At 36.0% G+C, this 22,832-nt stretch overlaps 1 protein-coding gene across 4 annotated transcripts in view; it reads left to right on the forward strand.

Moving 5' to 3' along the window:
• cadm1b (cell adhesion molecule 1b) overlaps positions 1-22,832 on the forward strand; it is a 217,655-nt gene that overhangs the window by 178,373 nt on the left and 16,450 nt on the right. For 2 of the 4 annotated variants that reach the window (XM_024276685.2, XM_024276686.2), the window contains 3 exons: positions 1,169-1,265; positions 2,840-3,012; positions 18,404-18,454. In XM_024276685.2, the coding sequence (XP_024132453.1) occupies positions 1,169-1,265; positions 2,840-3,012; positions 18,404-18,454 (321 nt within the window). Of the gene's footprint in view, positions 1-1,168; positions 1,266-2,839; positions 3,013-4,124; positions 4,259-18,403; positions 18,455-22,832 lie in introns of those variants that run through there. The other 2 variants (XM_036214910.1, XM_024276687.2) reach the window with 2 other exon arrangements.

Below are 22,832 nucleotides of genomic sequence, written 5' to 3' on the forward strand. Positions count from 1 at the left end.
AACGGCGTTAGTCCCAACACTGACCATTAGTAAGGTGTGCATACTAGAACCTCACTGACCAATGCTGCATGCATGGTGTGAGCAGATGATACCAAAGTACCTGTAGGACACACATACTGAGAGATACTAAATGTATCTCTATGGAGGAATGGACAATGTACAGTGGGTGCAAACCTGGTAAAGACCTACAAGAAATGTTTGACCTCTGTCATTACCATCCAGGTTTACATTCTAGAGTTTTGAAATAAGCTTTTATCCTAATACTCTGACATTTTCAATGAACAAATACTTATTTTCTGCACCATTCTATAAAGTAAATGAAAAAAGAAAACTCACAAGCTGCGATATGATTTCCCGGACTCTTCATTTTCGATGTGGTGACCCATTCTGTTTATCATCATGTCTAAATATAAAAAAAAAAAAAAGCTCACTGAGGAGCTTTATTTTGGGTAATTAAATTACAGTAATTAGTAAGTAACATTTGGTATTCGTAATTAATCAGTATTAAAGAAGCAGGTTAAAAGAACCTTTGAGTGTAAAATGCTTATTTTTTTGCACGTTTTTACTTAAAAAAAAAAAAGAAAAACAAAGTAGCATATGTTTGATTAGCTAAAGTGAGATTGTTGGCTCCAGGAAAAACATTTTCTATATTTAGTCATCCTAACATGTCCCAGGCTAAAACGAGAAAGACTTGATGGTTGGAAAAGCATGGAAATCTGACGTTGGAAATGGAAAATAAAATCCTTTGTTTGTCGTCAAAAGTTGCTTGGATGATCTTAAAGAAGTGCACTGATTGACGAGGCAACACAAGTTGCTAAACGCTGTCAAACATCAAACAAATCTGAACGTAACCTTTTGTAGTCTGTGTCAATTTCTCTCTCTTTTTTTATTTTTTTTTTAAAGAAGATAACTGTTTTGTATGACCTTTCAAGAAAAATAGAAAGCTTTACTCGAGCTGCTTGACATTTTGGTAATCTTTTACTCACATTGATAAAAGAAAAAAAACATTTTGCTTAAAGGGACTGCAGACTGACTGCTATGGAGAAAATAGTTATTTAATCCTTTTCTGTGTCATTCATTTTAGCTTCAAACAATGAATTAAATTCTTAAGTTTGACAAAATAATTCTATACTGCAGTAAAATAAACACTTTCTTTTTGTATTTTTAGATAAGCCTGAGGTGAGGATTGAGGTGGCATATCCTCAAGGTTTAACTAGAGAGGGAGACAACCTTGAATTGACGTGTTTTGCAGAAGGCAAACCACAGTGAGTATTGAACTTTTAAAATAATATTATTTATGAAAGTTTATTGAAGCGTCTGTTTTTGTGCAAAACATTTTTTATATATTTGGTGTGATTTATTATGCTGTGATATGTTCAGTAACTTTTTTGGTGGGGGGATACAGTTGCAGTGATAATTGATGCGTCATCTTTGGTGTGCCACAGGAATCTGTGCTAGGATCCCTTCGGTTGACTTAAACTGACAGTAAAAGAAAAAATTGCCAATACCAATTTCATTTACAATAAAAACACTGTAATATTAGGAAATGTGACAACTAAACTTACTTTAAAAATCAACTAGACAAATGCAAAAGCTATTTCAGTCACTAGATTTGATCTTTATACCATCTCAAGTTTTATAAGTTGATTTTGTTTTTTTATTTTGCCCATATTCAGCTGCCAATTCTCCTTTAGAGATACACCATTTCATTTTTTTTAAGATCTAAAGGAGATAGGATTATAGGGGTATAGCTTTAGCATTAAAGCTTCAACATGCCCACCTGCAGTGGATACAAGACATCATAGAGCTCAATTTGATCCCCTGTATACACTCAGGGGGTTATTTACAAAGCTATTCTGGGGCCCTTACGTCACACTTATACTGTACCAAACCAAATAAGAAACAGTTGATGTTTTTAACTATTTAAAGACAAAAACATTCTTTTTTCATTTCTATATAATTACTACACACACTTTTGGAACAAAAGCATGATATTTAAGAATTTTAGAGGTTTAAATGGGTCAATTCAAACTCATATATTAGTTTGTTTTTATTGCAATTCTTTTTCATGTCATTTTCATGTCAAACAAATGCTAGGAATTGATATTTAAATGCAGGAGACCCACACTTTCCAATGGGAACACACATTCAAAACAAGCTCAAACACGATAAAACCTAAAATTGCATTTATTATTATAATAATTATATATATTTCTATTAAAAAAGCTGAACCACATAAGTACAGTATTGGTAAAACAGAGAACATTACATAGACAAACTGAAAACCACGAACTTAAACAGACAAAGTGGCAATTACCTGAAACTAAAAACAGCTGAGTTGATTGGCCAATTAAAACCTGGTGTGAACAAGGGGGTGTGGCTTACAGAATCTGAAACTTGATGGTCCAAAACAAACTCAAACCATACAACTAAACTAAAGCTCATGAATGCTTCAATAAATGTGTTGTTTTATTAGTATTAAAGGAAATAAGAGTCCAAATGTATTACTTTCAGTTTAAGAATTGACTTTAAAATAAACCAAGAAAATTAGACATCATGATTTAAATTCTTTGCTCATAATTTCTTGATGGCATTTTATTCTTCATTTTTAGTCATGAATATATTTAATGTACTTTGTGGATCTTAAGTTGCTGTAAGGCAGTCGGCAGACTTTAACATTTATCTTCCTGTGAATGTGTAGCTAATAAATGTCATGCTGTACATCATTGAACCAGCTGCCAGCCGTTCTGGGCTGATCTGAGATCTCACCTTTAATTTCAATTAGTCTTAAGGATAGACAAAGCCTGACTGATGCTAGTGGCATTTGTGCTCCCATCAGTCCCCATCAGATCAACTGGGTGAGAGTGGACGAGGACGTGCCGCCTAACGCCGTGGTTACCGGCCCTGATCTCTACATTGAAAACCTCAACAAGTCCTACAACGGCACTTACCGCTGTGTGGCTTCTAACACAGTGGGAGAGGCCTACGATGACTACGTCCTCTATGTATATGGTAGGTATTTCTCTTTTTATAGTCAGTGGAACTTTAAAAAGGCTGGCAGTTACTTTGCAATTTAAAAATGTCATTTAAAAAATGATATGACAGAAATAATTGAACACTAAGAAGTTATTTAAAGTAGCACTAAAACCCAGAAAATTTTCACTTGTGATATTGCCTGATCAATTTGACTGATGTGTGTGCATTTATATATATATATATATATATATATATATATATATATATATATATATAAATCGGAGCTAAATGTTCGGAAAAGTTAGAGAAGCTCAAAATGTTTATATACATGTATACACAATTTTTGGAATGCACTGTTTCAGAAAGTCTGTTTCTGCAGTCATTGAAACTTTAAAGTCCCACTCCATTCATCTTTTGATCTATTTTCATTATGATTATGCTGTTTTTAACTAAAATTAAAAAAAACTTGTGTAATTTTCTAGGAAATGGTTTCTGTAGTTCATTAGAAATGTAGCTCTGAGTTGTGGGCAGGACTTTAGGGTTGGATTGAGCCTGCCCCATTTCCCATCATCCATCTGTTTACATGCTCTCTTACAACCCCCGCCTAATATTATCAGGGTAACAAAATGGCGAGAAATATTGGAGCTGTCCAGTTGTACCGTTTTGAGCCAGAATCCAGCTCAGCCGAGGCCTACAGTATGTCCAAATTCTTACCCTTCTCACTATTTATGTAGTGCGGTCTGAATCTACAATTATAAAATTGAGTGCTCAAGAAATTTCCCAGAAGTCTTTACGAAAAAAACTAGCATACATTGATGCTCACTACATTAGGGAATATAGACCACAATGCATTGGGTTTGAACAATTTTTCCAAAAAAATAACGTGTTTAAATGTAATTTTTGAATAAACTGTCAACGTCTTCATCACAGTGGGGACACAAATAGATGTCTTGAAATGGTCGAATTGATTAGATTTTCACTTCGTAAAATCTGTGACAACAAAAGAAGTGAGAATGGTGTGCGAATTGCTTTTAAAATCCAGGGCTTTAGATAGTCCTGCACCTTATAGTTTTTTAGTAGTCACTGATTAGGGTGGGAATTTGGACATAGAAGAAATCAAAGTCATGCTTGGATCTATTTGTCTACAGGTGGATCCATCGGAATGGAGCCCCATTGTGCTTCCCGATTGTATCTCCTTTGTCACAGCAACGAGCTTTTTTCCAACAGCATTTTTTGTCTGCTCCTGATTTTCAATGATTTGAATTAAAAAATACTCAGAAATGCAAATTTAAACTTAGTTTCCTTAATATATGTCTTCCATCATGAGAAAAATGCCATGTTCACAACACTGGAATGCAGTATCTTAATCTAGCTAGATTTTAAAAAGTGCAGCGTTATAAGACGGATGAACAACACTTTGCCAAATTTTATTTTCAGTTTCTCATTGATCATGATTTTTATGTCATATCTTTACTGTCTGCCAACATTCTCTTTATTGGTGCACAAGCTGCTCCAGAGGGCAGCTTCACTTTTAGACATTGTACGGTATAGTTTGATCCCCAACTCTGTTTGATTATCTCATAAAGCCGTATTACTTCCATGTTAAAGGGAGTTTGGTTTAATGGAGGAAAATAGGATCGTGCATGTCCAGCTAAGGAAAGGATTAGCACATTTTCCACACCCCCTTCATGCAATGTGCTGCTAAGATACAAGAATTAAAATGTGGAATATATTGGCGATTGCCATTTGATTATTGACTTCCACTGAAGTTGATGGAGTTTCTGTGTGTTCAGCAGCCAAACTGTAAAGGGCAATAGACGGACCCTCTCTCCCAGGACTTGCCTTTAAATGCCACAGACTGTTGGCTGCTCGGCGCTGACCTCTCTTCATTCAGGCCTCATTTTCTTTATTCTTCAACAACATCGCTGTCCCGTTTTTCCTTTGCCATTTTACAACTTCAGTTTTTCTTTTTGTTTTTCTACAACTTTTTATTTTAGCCGCAGCCGCAAAGCAAATCCGGGGAGGTGAAAGTTTGAAATCTTTAGAACACAAAGGACGCTGCAATGTGACATCCCTGAACTTCACACGGCTCAGACTTTCATTTCCCATTTTTGTCGGCCAGCAGGGGTGATGGAGATGAAGGGGAAAATACATTTTCAGTGCAAGCTGCTTGTTTAGCTTTCTATCCATTGAGAAGTTGCTCCCTGCTGCTCAGAAAAGCACTTTGTGTTTTACTCCTGGGTTGCAAATTGTTTGTGTTGTGAGTCAAAAAAATTACCAGTGATCAAGAAGTAACTAGAAACAGGCTGTTTATGCTCCCAGGCAGCATGTGGAATTGTGTAGTTCCTCAACATGAGTGGACATACCAAACTTGTATGTTTATTTACATCGATTTAGAGCTGTTTTTTTTTTTTTTTTTTTACAAAACCTCAAGCTTTAAAAGTCAAACTGTTGGTAAACTAACTAAAAAATCTACTGGTACATATCGATGGTCAACCTGTTTCGTCAATGTTGGCAAATATTATCCACTCCATTCCCCCTAAAGCTACATACATACCTGGCATGTGATCCAACTCATTCCAACATTACCTTAAAGATCATGTCAAGTCTTCGATGCAGATCATTTCTGGTCTTTAGTCACTCTCCAGCCAAAACCCTCAATGTAGACTCCAGTGCTGTCAGCTGCTGGTTGACATAGAAGTCACTAAAAGTTGTTTTGTGAAATAATTACCTATTTATTTGCATAGAACTTTTGGGGAAAGATGGTAAGACGAACATTATTTTAAAATGCCTCTATGTAAAACTTGGCAAGATCAAACTGTGACATCATGCATGCAGGATTCATTTAGGCTTTTAATGTGGCGGGGCTTAAATCTCCTTCCGCTCGACTGAGGCTGTCTTTCACACTGACCACTTAAGACTATTTTAGTATAGGCGGAGCGTCACGGTAGCACCCGCTCCTGCTTTGTTAAAAGAGAAACGGCCAAACTATGTTTTTTTTCAAATTTGAATCTCTTATCTTGGAAGTCTCCCATAACAGCAGGAAAAGTTTCCAGATTTTTATCATCTTTATTAATAAAGACCGTATAATGCAAGTTACTGAGCTTTGGTGGTAAAGGGTTAAATTTTTGAGGAATGCATTGTTGGTCAAAGAAAATAACAGCAGTCTGACAAATATATCTAAACCCAGAAGAACATATTGTTCTCATACCTTGAGAAAAGAGGAATTCATTATTTATTCATCTTTTATTATATAAGTAATTAATTTCTGAATGGTGTAATGACAGATATGAGACATACAACATTGAAATAGAACATAGTAATTGGTCTTTGCTTACCATTTATTGTGAATTCAAATAAGCTGTGTGTTTTCTTACTCATATCAAAGTATGAGTGTTCCCTTTGGTTCTAAATAACTGATGTTACACAATGTCCATGTTTAATTGCAGTAAAGATTAAGTTGATGTTCATTTGAAGTTTTTCCTTTCATTTCTGACAATTGCTTTAAGTGTCACTTAGCAAAATGATTCAACATCTGCAGGTAAACACCTGGACCAGACAGTGTTTCAAACAGTTCTCGTCACACGTGATTCATCACGTTGACTCAGACTGCTATTTTTGCACCAGTTCAGATGCAGATATTCATGTTCAATAGAACAAAACAGCAACATCCCTGAAGAATATTATCAATTTAGTGGTTTGAATTAAAAACTACAAATTAGTTTTGTAGGTTCTATGGAGTAAATTGTTTTGATTGTTAGTCAGCAGACTTGTTTAAGTTACACTGAAAGCAGCAGAACGCACGACAAACCACAGCAATTTGATTTATATTTGTCTGTCTAGTCCACCAAAGTTTACTATGCAAACGTATTTCAGGAATAAGAACAATTGAATGGATAGAATCTCTGATGGATTGTAGGTTCAGAGTAATGTCACCCCCATTTCCCATCATCCCTTTATTTACATGTTTCCCTTTTAGCTTACATCCCCTCACAACCCCAAATTAACAATACCAGTGCAATAAAATGGTGAGCAATATTGAAGCTATCCAGCCAGATGCTAGCTTATAGAAAAACAAAGACGTACATGGATCTACTTGTCTGCAAGTGGAAGCATCAGAATGGAGCAGAGCCAGGAGCTTGTGGCTTCCTTTGCTTTTCAAACATAATTTTTTGTCTGTTCCTGATTCACAGTGAGTTGAATAAAGAAAATTCAGTTTTAAGCTTGATTTTCCTAAAGGGCCAATCCTATGCTTTTCTTATGTCTTTCATTGTAAGATCTATCTATCTATGACGACTCGATCTATGAGGCACCACCTTTCGCTGCTTGTGGGTGCCCCCCATTTAATGACGTCATCCTAGAGCCGGCTTTGGCATCATGTCAGTTTTGCCCACAAAAATAAACAGCCAAACTTTTGCAAATATAGTATTGTATTGATGGATGGGACTAGTGGATGGGCTAGATGAGTGTTAAAGCTAGCGGCTGAGCAAGACTAGATGAGTGTTGAAGCTAGCGGCCTAGCACCACTAGACGAGTAGCAAATCTAGCAGCTGAGAACCACTAGATTTGTTGCAAATCTAGCAGCTGAGCAGCGCTAGATTAGTAACGAGCATGGCTAGCTTTGTGGAGAAATTAGGTGTTAGTGTTAGCCCAGGGGCGGTTCTGGTAGCACAGACTCCTCCTGGAAGGGGCTGTTCTCACTGTGTGACATCAACTCGTGAGGACCCACTTATTTTCGTGCATTGGGAGGGGCTGGTGCTCAGAGTGTGGGTTTCTAGAGGAATACTCAGAAATTTGTGAACGGATCAAAATTCTGCTTTGGGACTGTTTACAAGTAAAGAATGAACATTATAATACACTTAAAAGCTCAAAAAGTTGATTTTTCATGGTATTGGCCTTTCAATATATGTCCTCCATCATGAGAAAAATTCTGTTAAAAAAACAACAGTTTTTTATTGGAGTTGGTCTTAATGGAAGACCTAGGGCCAAAAAAAGTGATACATTAGGAGAGAAAATCAGAAAACTGAAAGTGTTGTAAATTCCCCACTGCATATTTTTGTTCAGGCGCCTATGTGGACAGGCTCAGTCCTACATTAAAGAAAAAAAAAAGAGCAGGCGATGAGCATGCATGCAGAGAGAAAATGTTAGTTATGTATCTTATGCTGTTGACTCTGTAAAATCTTGAAAATACAAGATAATTGGTTAAAAACAAAACCTCCTCTATTCCTGTGCTCTGCAACCGGAGTTCTGTTGTTGATGCAGAAGTTCCAATCCGAAGAACCTCCAAACCACAACAGTCAGGTTGAAAGTTTTACTGTATATTTTGCAAGTTAGAATACATTTTTAATAACCAAAATTTAGCTATTGAGCTTATAAGTTGCAAAAGAAAATAAAAGATTCTTCAAGAAGTCTTCTATTCCAACCAGAGCTAAAATCATTTTGTTTGTATTTCGGTTAGTTGAAAACCACGTGATCTGTGTAAATGACACAGACTTCCACATTTTCCTGCTCCTGAACAGGTTGGTTAATTATTCATAACTCAACATGTTATTTTCCCTCTCAGAAGTATGTGATTTCTTCCCTGTATTTTTTTTTCTTGTAAAACTCAGCACTGCAGCGTCATGGCTATTCATCATCATGCTCTGCCAGGCAGATGATGGCATCTGCTTATTCCCGTAATGATCACTCCCAGACAAAAGCACAGCATATGCCGGCAAATGACACACTCAGAGCAGATTATCAAGCAATCACGGCTAAATTTTTAATAGACGAGGAAAGATTCCCTGGAAAACAACAAGTGTAGACAGTGCGTTTGGGGCGGTTTGTTCCTCAGCAAAGGCGTTTGGAAAATGAGGTTTTTATTTGCACACACAACACTGTAATGTTGTGCTATAATATTCTAATGATTCTAAATTTTCACTGAAATGCCTGTGGGAGTTTCCTAATTCCCAAATATTTGGTCTTTAGTGCTAAATTGTGTATCACTTAAAACGATTACATGAACAACCCAAAGCAAAGGGCAGTAAATGCAATGTGTTCCTTTTAAAAAAAAAAAACACCTTGTCAGGTTTTGAATCTCTTGCCATGACCCCATAAATTAATAACTCCACATTCACATATTTTCCCATTTTCCATTAAAGCCCATTTCTCCAGTGTGTGAGTGTTGGAAGCTTTATGACCTCGGCTCTCTGTAATGAGACACAGGAGATTGGTAATAGGTGTTCAAACTGCATATAATTATGTCTGCGACTCCCACTTCTCTTTTCTGGAGGATTTAATGCCAGGCAAAATCATGTTTTGGTCCGTGTGAGGATTTGTTGTCCCAGGCTAATCATGCTTGCTACAGTAGCTTAATTAGTGTGTTTCTGCTGCATCGATTGCTCTTAACATGATAACTTTGTGTTGTATGGCTTTTGAGCATCAATGCACAGTCTTAACCTTCCACCGACCATCCTCTAACGTTTGCTACTACTACAGTATTTTTTGCTAAGTCGCAGCAACCTAAAAATTAGTATAGGTCACACTTTCAGGATAGATTTATTTCACAAAATATGAGATCAAGAATGGACATTTTATCTTGAAAGGCAAACCATGACTGAATAGATGCACACATCACTACCGTAACACACTGATGCTTATTTAGCTTCATGAAACACAGACGGGATCTAGTATATTAGTGTAACATATATTAGATAATCTTAGTATCAAGACTATGCTAACAAGTCAGCTAGACTTCAAATCACTAAATCCATTGAATTCTTCATCCTCTGCGTCACTTTTGAACATTTCTGATGAGCCCAGCGTAATTCTACAATCACACTGGGCTCAGAAACGGACATTCCAGCAACTGATACAGTCACATTTTTATTTAAACTTTCAAATATGCGTGTTTCTGGCTTTCGCATTCAAAACTCTTACATTAATGTGTCACTATGAACGTTTTTTTGAAGGGAATATATCATGCAAAACTAACTTTTTGAGCTTAAGTGTATTATATTTATTTCTAACTATAAACAACCCAAAAGTGGTATTTTGATCCATTGATGCATTTCTGAGTTTCCCTCTAGAAACATGCGCTATGAGCACCAGCCCCTGCCAACCCATGATAATGAGTGGGCTCTCATGAGCTGATGTCACAAATTGAGGAAAGACCCTTTAAGGAAGAGTCCAGAATCACCCCTGAGCTAACACAAACACCCAATTTTTCCACTAAGCTAGCGGTGCTTAACTTTACCACTAGCTCGCAGTTCAGCTAGCGGTGCTGAGCCACCAACTTTACCGCTAGCTCGGTGTTCAGCTAGGAGTGCTTAACCGCCAACTTTGCAGCTCGCTCGCAGTTCAGCTAACGGTGCTTAGCCGCTAGCTGAACTGCTCAAGATTGCTAGCACAGGCCATTACTACAATCAGTGTTGCCAATGGACGGGGTTTACTAAAGGCAAATATACGGTATGCTTTTGCTTTTTGTTTTTGTGGGCAAAACGCAATCATGATGCCAAGGTCAGCTCTAGGGTAACGCCATAAAATGGGCGGCACCCACAGGCTGTGAAAGGTGGTACCTCAGAGATTGGGGTGTCTTACTTCCAGCTAAAAAAAACACAATAATAACTCACAAAAATAACTAATATTTCACAAATGTGTTCTTTTGTGTGCCAAAGGTAAAATATGATCATACATATGGCTTACTCTGAAAGCACAGTATGGGCCCTTTATGCTCGTTTTTGGACTCTTCATACAAAACGCACAGCATTTTATTGTGAGGTGTAAGTTAAACCAGTTGAACTTGGCCAATCAGGGACTTTGCTTTTGTTGTGACGTTGGTATGGCCACCTTTTTAATACGCAAAAGTGCCCACTGCTTGAAAATCGATCATAAAGGAGAAGGTAATAACTGCGGTTGGTGCCTGACTGATGTTATATCACACAGAGTCTTTCATATATCAAAACAGAACTGGGAAAGAAAAAGTCTGCTGCAAGATTTGTACCACTTTCACATTCCGTACCAAGGAATGTGGTACTTCATGAAACGTAAGAGTAATTTAGTATATTATTACAACATATGGACAATATTCTGATAACCATAGTAATGAAGATGCTAATAAGTTAACTTAACGTTTTGTATCATTTCAAATCACTAAATCTATTGAATTCTTCATCCTGTGTCATGTTTAAACAATTAGACGTAGCGGCACTTCTTCTTCTGTGTTGCAGTCAGTAGCAAATACTGATACACACACCAACAGTGCCCTCTAGTGGTTGTTGCTATTTTATTAAAAAAAATAATCACATGTAAGTTGTTCCTGAGTATAAGTCGTACCCTGGCCAAAATATGCAAAAATCCACAACTTATTATAAAAAAAATATATATATATATATTCTTTTCTTTCTTTGACGTGCTTTGTTTTATAAATTTCTGGTAAAGCTATAAGAACAACTAACGAAGCCTTCTTCAGTAAAGGTTTTCTTTTCTATTAAATCTATTTAATTGCACTTTCTCTCTTTTCTAATGAAGCATTAACTTGATCTGTCAAGTAAGGATATTTTTATTAAATTATTTTCTGATTGGCACATGTTTACATTGTCCTCAGGCCCAAGTCAAACTGTCTATAAATTCTTTTCTTCAGTCTTCTGTCAGCCCCCTACCTCAGTCGCTCCTGTGGGCTCCTCTTATTTGAAAAAGACTAATGACCTTTCACTCTGCGACAGTCTGGACAGGTGGGAGGCTGATGTAAATCCACGTCAAATCAAGTCCTATTGTGTGGCATGTATTGTATATGGGCGGTCGAAAGGCTGGGAAAGAGGCTTGTCGTGCTGTTCTCCACAAGGGTTTGTCTGCAATAGTCTGTGAATTGTGCCCCCTGGCTGGTGTGTGCTAAGGCTGGAAAGAAGCCTTTTACTCTCAGAGGTGACCTGGTGCTATAACTCACACACGCTGCCGCTCCATTTACCACCACGACTCTGTCCGCAATTGACTTTTTGGATCTATAAATCCTCGACGGACAAAAAGTCATAGATTGACAGCATGCTGCAAATTTAGGGTTTGTCAGGGTTTTGACATAACATGAGCATGAGGCTCCCTGTTCTTATGAAAGGCTGCTGGGAAGCTGTCCCTGTGAATTGCACAGTTACACAGTCTGGGGTGACTGTCAGCACCTTGCAAGATTAGTTTTTTACAAAAATACTTTACTAGTTCAATGAACAAACTTTTGATGTTAGTGTTTTCAAAGACCAAAATCAAAATACTGTATTTTCTGCAGTAAAAGTTACAGGAGCAAAAAAAAAATGCACGAAGGCGAGAAAAAAAATCCTGTTTAAATCGCACTTTTCTCCCAAAAGTGTAATGCTATGTTCACACCAAATGCAATTCGCGCGTCAACTTTGCATTCCTTTTTTTTGACATGGCACAAAGTTGATGCTCGTCCAAAAATGAAGTCATTAACTAGACGCTCCTGTTGCATGTGGGAGAAGCTACCATCAAGTTTTTAGCCCCATAGTTTCATGGAAGCATGTATTTTTATATCGCATGTATTTATGTAAACATGTACAATTCATGGATGACGTTAAGAGATCTGTTTCTTATTTATTTATTTATTTTAATTACTGATGTTTTTTGAACATATTTATGTTCGACCAACACAAAAACTGATGGAAATCCATTTTTGGTCACGCATTATAAAAGATGCACATTGCTGCTTTGACCACACACATTTTAAGTACATTTCAAGGCTAAATAATGCATGTATTAATCTTACCCTAACCTTAAAGGGTCAACAAACAGGGAAGTTTATAGGCTGACTCCACCCATATCTTAAATTTGAATATCCAGTCAGATGGGTGGGGTTTGGAACTGGACTGTTACCATTACTGGAGCGGCAGATTATGACGTGGGACTAAAATGGTTTGACCAATCACAAAATTAAACTGTTATACATCCTTTCAACCTGAAACACAAAGACAGTTTTTGACTGTATTTTCATGAATTATACAAGTTTATTTTAGTTTGTCAAATCACTAAATCACCAACAGACAGCACTTTTTATAGAGGTCAACAGCCAAAAAAACGTTAACCTTCGGGGTCTTTGTAACCAAAAAAAAAAAGAAAATAGTTCAGGACTGGTATTTAGAAAATTACGTGCTAATAGTCACTTTTTAAATTCATTTTGAAGAGCTCCACAAGAGCATTGGTAAGGACGTCTCCATGTTCTTTTCTTTATTTTATGGTGATCTTTTTCTTCTGTACTGCAGGAGCTGCATCTGAATGACGGTGCTTTCAGGGGTTCTTCAGTGTTAATCAAGTTTGATGACTCAAAAGAGCTGATTCTTTCCAGGGAATCGAATTAAAAGAATCTGCTTCTGATAAAGAATCAAAGTTCTCATCACTATTGTGAAGCTTCTACTGGGTGAATTTTTGAAGAAAAAAAGCACTTGACTTGTGGCTTTGAGGAATGATGGGTAATAGCTTGGTCTCATTCATTATAATTTTTGTATAGCTTTTAATAGTTTTTAAAAGTTACTTAAAAGCTTTTAAAAGTTGGTTGAATCTCTAATAACTTTTTAAATCTATTCGTAAAAAGTTTTAAATTACCTACTCTAAGACCCTTTAAAGGTAATAGTAAAGTTTTTTTTTAACTCTATTTTATTTGCTTCTAATGTTTGCAACCTTTAACTGATTTTCAAGCTTTTAATAGCTGTAGAAGTTTTACTAGTTTCATCAGCTTACAAAGCTTCAAGTATCTTCTTTAGAAGAAACAGGCATTTAGCACAAGGTTTTGAGGAATCATGGGTAATTGCTTGGTCTCATTCATTTTTTTGATGGAAATTTTGTTTTTGAGAAGAATGTTAACTATAATTAAACTATATTAGCTTTTGGTACCAACAGTAATAGGAAACTTCTCACAAGGGCGCTTTACAAAGTACTTTTTACCACATCTTCAGAGGTATTTTCATCTAGGAAGTGAAGCGCACCAAAATTCCTACTATACCCAAGTTTCAGGATATTTTAGGATATCCCAATGCATATAAGAGAAATATATAATAAAATTCAGGAGTGGGACGATCAGATTCTCCTACATATTTGTTTTGTACGGTGTTTCTTCTTCTCTGTCAGTAGCAAATACTAATACAAACACACCTACAGTGCCCTCTAGTGGATGATAGCAGGAAACAATCCGGAAACTGTTTTTTCAATGTTTCTTTACCGAGAAGGAGGGTCTAAGGCAGGGATAAGCAGTTTTATTTATTCTGTTTAGTTTAGTTTAGCAATCAGCTATTGTTTATATTTTATGATATGATATATTTCTGCGTTTTACTGGTATGAAGCCCAATGAGACAATTGTTTTGTGATATTTAGCTACGTAAATAAAATTTAATTGAATTAATTAAAGGGCAGTCGGTTGCTAGTGAGAAAATAACAAATAAATTAGTCTATTTATATTTTAAAAAAACATAAATAAGTCACTCCTGAGTATAAGTTCCACTCCTAGCCAAACTATGAAAAACATTTAACATTTAACTCTAGAAAATACAGCTACCGGTTCTGGACACGACTGAAAAACAAACAACCAAGAAAAAAAAAAAAAAACATGATGTTGTGAAAAAAATAGAAATCTAAGCAGGAATACATAAACAATATTTCCTACATTGTTTCACTTTGTGGTTAAATTTTCCCAAATCAAATTCCTTGCTGCCAAAAATGTGGTTTCTCCAAAATACAGTCATATTTCAGCGCTTATAATGCTGAGCCCAGAGTCATCCAGCCTGGAAATTGCCCATGGAGAATTCTTGTTCGTGTGGATATTATATGTGCCACATCCTATCCTAGCCTTTGTGAAGACCCTCATCCCTGAATGGCCAATTTCCCTCTTCCAGACACTGACATTTCAGCTATCACACTGCCTTCGGTCACAGGGAAAGAAATCTAGCCCACCCCTCTCTTCAAATGCTGTCAGAAGAGAATCTGCTCCTGATACCCCCATACCACCCTCAACACCACCTCTGCTATTCACTCCATCCCCGGCGGCAGCATTATGCTGTCCTTGATGTTTTATCATTAGTTTGGGAGTGTGTGGTCCCCCACTGCTGTCTTTTGATGGAGTGCAGACAGTAAAGGCTTGGAAACAGCCTGCCAATTTCCCCTGCTGCTGCTCTCCCACAGCAAGGGGTCGTGCTATCTTCCCCCTGCACCAGAGACAGGCATATATTCCCCTGATGAGGAAAGCTTTCAGCCCTCCTTAGCACTGCTGCATAGCTGAATTGCTCTGCATTTTGTCTTTCTGATTATTTTGTTTTGGAGGTTACTAACACAGCTAATCAGTGCAGTGCGGGGCAGAGGATGCTGCTCGAGGCTCTGCTGTGTTGCAGCAGGAGACCAGAGTGCTTTAATTTGCAGTCTGACTTAATTATTGCGACTGTGGAAAATAGCAGTATCTTTGCTTAAATGCCAGCCATTATTATTTATTCCTAATTACAAATGTATTAAAAAAAATAGTGCCTGCCATAAGGCAGTATAATCCGACCAAAGCACAGTGACAAACATGTTCAGGTCTTTGTGTTTTTAGGAATGCAACAGGGTTGGTTCGGTGGGTGGCGTGTTGCTCTGCCGGTCACGTCACTGTAAATTACCAACAGACGTTCACGCTCAACCAAGATGATGCCGTATGCTTATATTCAACAAAATAAATCATGGTACAGCCCATAAAACACCAACCACTGCAGCACATCCGGTCGGCACCATGCTGGGCTTCATTTAGCTATGATTAACTGCATCCTTCCCTGATCTCATCAAGGATGCGGCAAAAAGCTTCATTGTTGGAGGCTTTAGGTTTAGGGCTAAACAAACTAACAACAAACAGAATAAGGTTTGGAATTTTGACCACTGTTACCCTGATTGTTTTTATCTTACAGTAAAAAAGGTTTTCATAGAAACACTTAAAGTGAGAAAGGTGACACAAATGAACCGTATTTTCCAGAAGACAGAAAAAAACAGGCTTTTTAGAAATAAGTCAAACATTTTTTATCACATTGGCAGATTTTCTCTAGATAAGCAAAAACTATTTGAAAATGGGGTTGGGAAAATAGTCTTACCAAGATTTTTGATTTCAAGAAAAAAAGATTCTAGAAAAGTTTTTCAAGCTAAGATACAATTACTTGATAAGATTATTATTCTATAAAAAAAACTATTTTTTTCTAGAAATGAGGCTCTTTTAACCTCCTTAAAATGTAGTTCATGCGGTGCACAAGATGTCTTCATACTCCATATCTGCAGAGGAAGATCGAATACTTGTCTTTTTAATACTAATTTAAAAAACACTTTTTGAGACATGTTTTAATTTGTCCCAAAATAAATTAAGGTTCAGTCCATTTTATTTGCAGTTGATTGAACAGAAAGATTGAAACTGAAACTGAAGCTTTGCATGAGAAGGACTGACATCTTAAGCAGCTTGTTTTCTCCACAGCAATTTTTTGAAAATTTTAATAATAAAAAAAACACACATTCAAACTTTTTAAATGAGGAATCTATCCAAAAGTTTCCTGAAAAAATGCCTTAGCATATTTCTGATAGCAAGATAAAAAAAAATAAATAAAAAAAAGACCACCAAAAAAATGTACATTCATAGATGCTGATTGTGCACGATTCTTTATACTTGTGTTTGCTTTAATACAACTTAACCGTTTAACAGCGGGAGATGTTGCTGGCGATGGCTGATGAACACACTTTTTGACACACAATCATTTTTTTTCTTAGGGCTGGAAATCGATTACATTTTTTTCACAAATTTTAATCCTGGGAATAAAATGAATCACAATTAATCACAATTTTTTTTTTTTTTTAGTTGTAATTACTGACCACTTACTCTGCGAATAATCACAAATGAAATTTACACACAAATCTGGACATTTAGCACATTTATTTTTAATTAAGGCTGTGAATTGATTAAAAAGATATATCACATTATTCACACTTTGTGTTGTGATCAAGCTATTAATTACAATGTTTTACTAGGTAAATTTAATGAAAATATGCAACTTTTGAACAAAAAACTGTTCAGAATTTTTTTTTCATTCATTGGTATTGTCATATGTTTACATTTATCAAGTGTTAACTCAGAAATCCAACAAGTGTCATTTAGTCACATAAAAACACGTCAACAGTAAGACCAGCAGAAGTCTAAATACTTATATGTGTGTAGTATTACTCCAAGACAACAGATGTTTACATACAGCCATAAGAAACAAACTTGCAGACCTGAAAATAATAAAAAAATAAGTTCTGGTTACTGCTCTATTGCTCCATGTCATTCTGCAGACTGCTTTAAAACAATGTTTTCTTTCATCTTCAAGAAAAAAAACGGCCGTAAGAGGTGAGATTTGTCTCTGAAATTAAGCTTTATTTAACCTATTGTGACGATCAGCATTTATTTTTTGTGAAAAAGTGATCTAAACTTAATTAAAGAACTAAAAAACAATAGAATACTTATTTATACGCTATGGATGACTGCACCTCCGAGGCAAAGCGAAGGACTGTCGCTCTGTGAGGTGTGATGAATTTGTGTTAATATATATAAATGTGTTAATTATCATTTGTTAATCGCGTCAACGTGCACGGCCCTGCTTTTTTTTTTTTGTCCTGTGCAGCAAGTGAACACACAGATTGCAGCTGAGAATTATACATCCAATGACTTTTCAGCTGTCGGCCGTCGCTTTCCTCCACTTCAGAATCCACTGGAGTTATATTGGTGGTTTAGACTTTGAAAGTGTTACGTGAAGTCAAAGAACATCAACACTGGAGCTAAAGGGCTAAAGGTTTTTAACGCTTCTGTGTTTCAAGGATTTTTTATCTTCACTGGTGTCCATGGCAGACATGAAATCCTGTCCACCTTTGTCATGGGAGGGATCGCACATCCATATAAGGGTTGGGTCATTTGGACCCTATAATAGAGCACAAGGGAAAGGGAAACAAACTCATAGAAATACATCTACCTTCTGCCATTATTGGTAAATCCTTATTTTCATCATGCGGTCAGGAAGGTGGTGGATCATCCCAAAACTCTCCAGCATGCAGGTCAAAGTGTGAGATGCGGGGAACCCCACATCGCCACCTTGTGTCTCTCGCTTGAAAGCCACTTTTGGATACAAGCAGCATGTTTGTGCTTCATCTTACTCAACAAAACCTACTTGTTTTTTTTTATTTATTTATTTTTTTTTACTGTCACCATGCTCACCTGACATGGGTTTCAGTTTAGACTTCAAGCGATGTGAATCAGTCACATCTACTAACCTAGCCTCTGAAGTTCACTCTGTAGCTAAAACCTGCACGTATTTTTTTTTCTTTATTTTTTTATAGTGTAGCTCCTCATCTTCAATGGCTTTTGTCTCTTTCTTTAATCTTTCTTATACATGTTCTTTATTTTTTTTCCACTCTTTTCATCTAGATGCTCCCACTACTACCCCCACACCCACCACCAATCCAGTCAACACACAAGGTACTGTACTCCCCCATCGCTGTCCCTCTCAGCAGCAGTGTGTGTGTGTGTGAGCGTGCATGCATGTGTGATAAGGTGCTCGGCAGTGAAGAGAGAGCCCGTGGATGGCCAGTTTTAATCAGATAGTGCTGCAGATAGGTGAGGATGAGGACGGGAGGTGCGGGGCTGTTAGAGACACCTGTCACAGCCCTTTCCACTCCTGTTTGATCTGAAGGAAACTTCACCTGCTATCTTATCGGCATCTGCAGCTAGATTTCATATCATATTCTAATGCCCTTTACATCTCCTCCACAAATGCCAGTCACATTTCGTTTTTAGCAAGGCCACCAAACATCAATAAGCAGTTTTTTTGGTTGTTTTTTCCGGACATATGTCGTGAATGGTGGAGTTCAAGTGCAGCAAGTCTTTTGTTCCCTCCGCTGCAGAAAACTCATTTCAATATAAACAATATTTTGGCTATTATTTCAAAAGCAGCATTAAGGTTAGTGAGAAGGGTGAGGCAACCTTGGGAGTTGACATTTGGATATGCCAGAATGTGACATTTTAATACAAAAAACATATCCTTAAAGAATAGATCGGTTTATCAATAGCTGCTTCAGGAATATTTCAATTTCTCTCTTTTTATCGGAGGCGCTCTGAAATTCAGATAGTCATGAGAATCCTGGGTGAGCAATAATAAGTTTGAAATTCAAGAGTGGGGCTGCATCAAAAGCTTTAATATTCTAATGAAAAGCTTTCAGAAAGCATTCATTTATATATTCATTTGATCAAACAGCTGACCTTTCAGCTGCATTTTTCTGCATTATGGGCTTATTTATTGAAATATACATCCCTGCACCGCCGCTCTGTGCCAGTGCACGTTCAAAATGATTGTCTCTTGATTTTTTATTTTTTTTTGCTCTTCAAAGCCTCTCTCTTCTGCCTCAGCTGATAAATCGTACCAGCGATGGCGCCTCGTCCCGCTCTTCGACTCCCTCTGGGCGTGGCGAGCCATAACAGGAAGTTGCTTTGCAGATCATCGCATTACTCTGCAGTTTTTCTATCGTTCTCAGAAAAGAACTGTGTTTTTTCTTATTTCTCTGCTGTAACATTCCAGTAATTTCCGAAAGACAGGCTTGAAAGAGGATTTACTGTGATTTATGTGGAACATGCTGGGAGGATGTAATTGAGCTTTCTTGCACTTCACTACTCTTCTAAACACCCTGTCACTGGGGCAATTCTGAGCTGGTTTGCAGTAGATTGCTTTGCACTGCTTTAATCAGCATAACCACACAGTATAGAGTTTTCCTGCAGCCAATGAAGATGTAAACACCACAGTTCCTTGTGCATTCATTACCATTACACTGGCATGGGAAGGACCAGAACCACCACAAATGTTTCCTGTTGTGGTCATTGGCCGCTGAAGTGTGGCCGATTTAAACCTCACAGGTGCCACCAGCACCTTTTTTAGTTAGTTCAATGTTTTTTTAATCTTATAGTTAAATCCATCACTGCTACAAGTTTAGACTAACTTTGAATATATTCAGTAAAAAAAGTGTATCTTCAACTTTTCTGGGGTGTTTTCTATCATTGCCAATTATACTGGCTTAGGATGATTTGGTAAAATATTTATATTTTGGTCGTATTTTGTTACTAAAAACAACCTTTTACGGTGATGAAAACTTTCACAAAAGTTGTGACTTTAATCTGAGCAAAGGTGCAACTTTTAAAGGGTCTATATCATGCAAAAATCATCTTTTTTTGTTTTTAAGAGTATTATGCGGTTCATTTCTCATAAAAAAACAACCCCAAAGTGGTATTTTGATCTATTCACAAATCTGAGTATTTTTTTCTAAAACCTGCACTCTGAGCACCAGCCCCTTCCAACTCACAAAAATAAGCGGGTCCTCAAATTGTCACAAAGGCCATGTCTGAATTCCCCCCCTAATCCTGAACTACCTATCTACTAAAAAACTATGGAGTGCACTGGATTTTCAAAGCAATCTGGACACCATGCTCACCACTTTTTTTCTTTTTTAAACAGCAAGTATGACATCACCAATATCACCAAGTGAATACAAACATTTTATGACATCTATATATGACTCCATTGTGTTCTTATGATAAAAACATTGATGGATTAATAAAAAAAAATCATATATATATATATATATATATATATATATATATATGTATTTAAATTGTTCAAACACAATGAATTGTGATTTATATCTGCCAATGTAATGGGTATCGTATGGGGTAAGATAGCTGTCAAAAAGAAACGTATTCATAAATACATATTTTGTATTCACAAAAAGAAATTCGTATTCATAAATACAAAGTTGTACAAAAATGTAAATTTTGTCCCAAACCTACATAAAAAATCCGAATACAACATTTATTTTTACGTTTAACATGTCTCTTTTGAATACGAATTTTCCTCATTTTGAATACAACTTCTCTCTGTCTTGGATACAGATTTCTCCTGTTACCTAACTGTCAAAACTACGTCAGTGCGCATGCGTTGTTTCCCGGCTTGGCGGCTCGATGTTCCGGCACTCGATGCATAAGCCTGTGACCCCGTGACGTAGTTTTGACAGTTAGGTAACAGGATAAATCCGTATCCAAGACAGAGAGAAGTCGTATTCAAAACGAGGAAAATTTGTATTCAAAAGAGACATGTTAAACGTAAAAATAAATGTTGTATTTGTATTTTTTATGTAAGTTTGGCACAAAATATAAATTTTTGTACAACTTTGTATTTATGAATACGAATTTCTTTTTGTGAATACAAAATATGTATTTATGAAAACGAATTTCTTTTTGTAAATACAAAGTATTATTTATGAATATGTTTCTTTTTGACAGCTATCTTACCCCATAGTATCGATGCACACTGGTTTTTGACAGAGAAATTTCTCCCGCACTCTATTTTGGAAATGTAGATTCGGACAGCACTACAAAATGGTGAACGCAATATATAGAGCATATAGTACACTTTGTAGTGCACTGTATCATGAATATGAATTCAGACATGGCACATGAGTTTAAATTTACTGCTGTTTTTTTTTTTTCAATTAAACAGTTTACTCTTCTAAAACTGAAAAACTTTATTAACAGATTATGCATTGTAACTGATTCTCCAGGAGACTTTAATTTACGTTTGAAAGGAATAATCACAATCGAAATGCATCTTAATGTGTTTTCCTATAATCATCAGTTCTGGCAGCCACACTTCTTCCCCATGCAGCTCAGTAATATACAGCTAAATATGTATCTTTATATCCAAAGATAAATACCTAATACCTAAAACTAAATACATCCCATCCATCCACAATGACATCAGAAAAAACTGAAGTTTTTTGTCTTTGTTGATTTGTCGTCAATGGAACTCCAGAACAGATAAATCCTCAGTGAGTGAAGTGTTTTCGTAAGATTTGTAAAATATTGTGTATGTATGAGTTCTTCTTTATATTTTAGGTATTGGAGAATTAGTTATTTGTATCAAAGTACTAGCAGCTGCTGTTTACTAGGAAACCAGACTAGACTCAGAATTCATGGAGGTCCCTGTTTGTATAAACAGTTTTATTACTTTTCAGACCTAGAAGGATATATACACTGAAAAAAAACTAATAAGATTTACTTAAGAAAATCCTCGTAACAATTTGCACTAACAATTCTTGATTATCTTTTACTGCATTTATGAATATAAAAACTACCAACAACAATCTAGTAAAATTTACTTACGTCCACAAGTAAGGTTATTATCAAATCTTAAGTAAATAGAGCAAACATAAATTTCTCTAATAAAATTTACATAATATTATTGAATGCTCCAAAAGTGATTACAACAATTTCAAAAGTAGATCTTACTAATAAAAAAAATCAAATTTTTTGATTACTTATAAAAATAAGTAAACTTAACTTCTTTACTAGAAAAATCTATGTATTTGCATAATATTTGAATTATTATGTAAATATTATGAGGAATAATTAAGTATATATTACTGATGCAAAAAGTTTGTTTTTTCAGTGTACATAAAGGAAAAATTGATTTACTGACACTATAAAATAGGCATTGTTTAGTTTCTGTTGTCCCATACAAGTGTGTTTTCTGTTCTTTTTTTTCATAAGCAAAAATCTGTTATGTCTGTTTTTCTGCATAAATTATAATATTCATAGACATATATCGAAAAAAAAATATTTTTATAGTCACATTTTTAAATAAGTTTGAATTAAATAATGGTGTATAGCAATGTCTTAAAAGCAAAAATAATCTTCAGTGTTCTTTTGTGTCAAAAAATGTCTGAATTTGTAAAATAATTTTTCTTTATTATTTCATAACTTATAACAGAGCCAATAGGGCCTTTTTTTCCTCTTTCAGTCAGATCAAAACCCC

Source organism: Oryzias melastigma, linkage group LG13 (assembly GCF_002922805.2).
Source record: "Oryzias melastigma strain HK-1 linkage group LG13, ASM292280v2, whole genome shotgun sequence".
In the NCBI taxonomy this organism is placed as follows: Eukaryota; Metazoa; Chordata; class Actinopteri; order Beloniformes; family Adrianichthyidae; genus Oryzias; species Oryzias melastigma.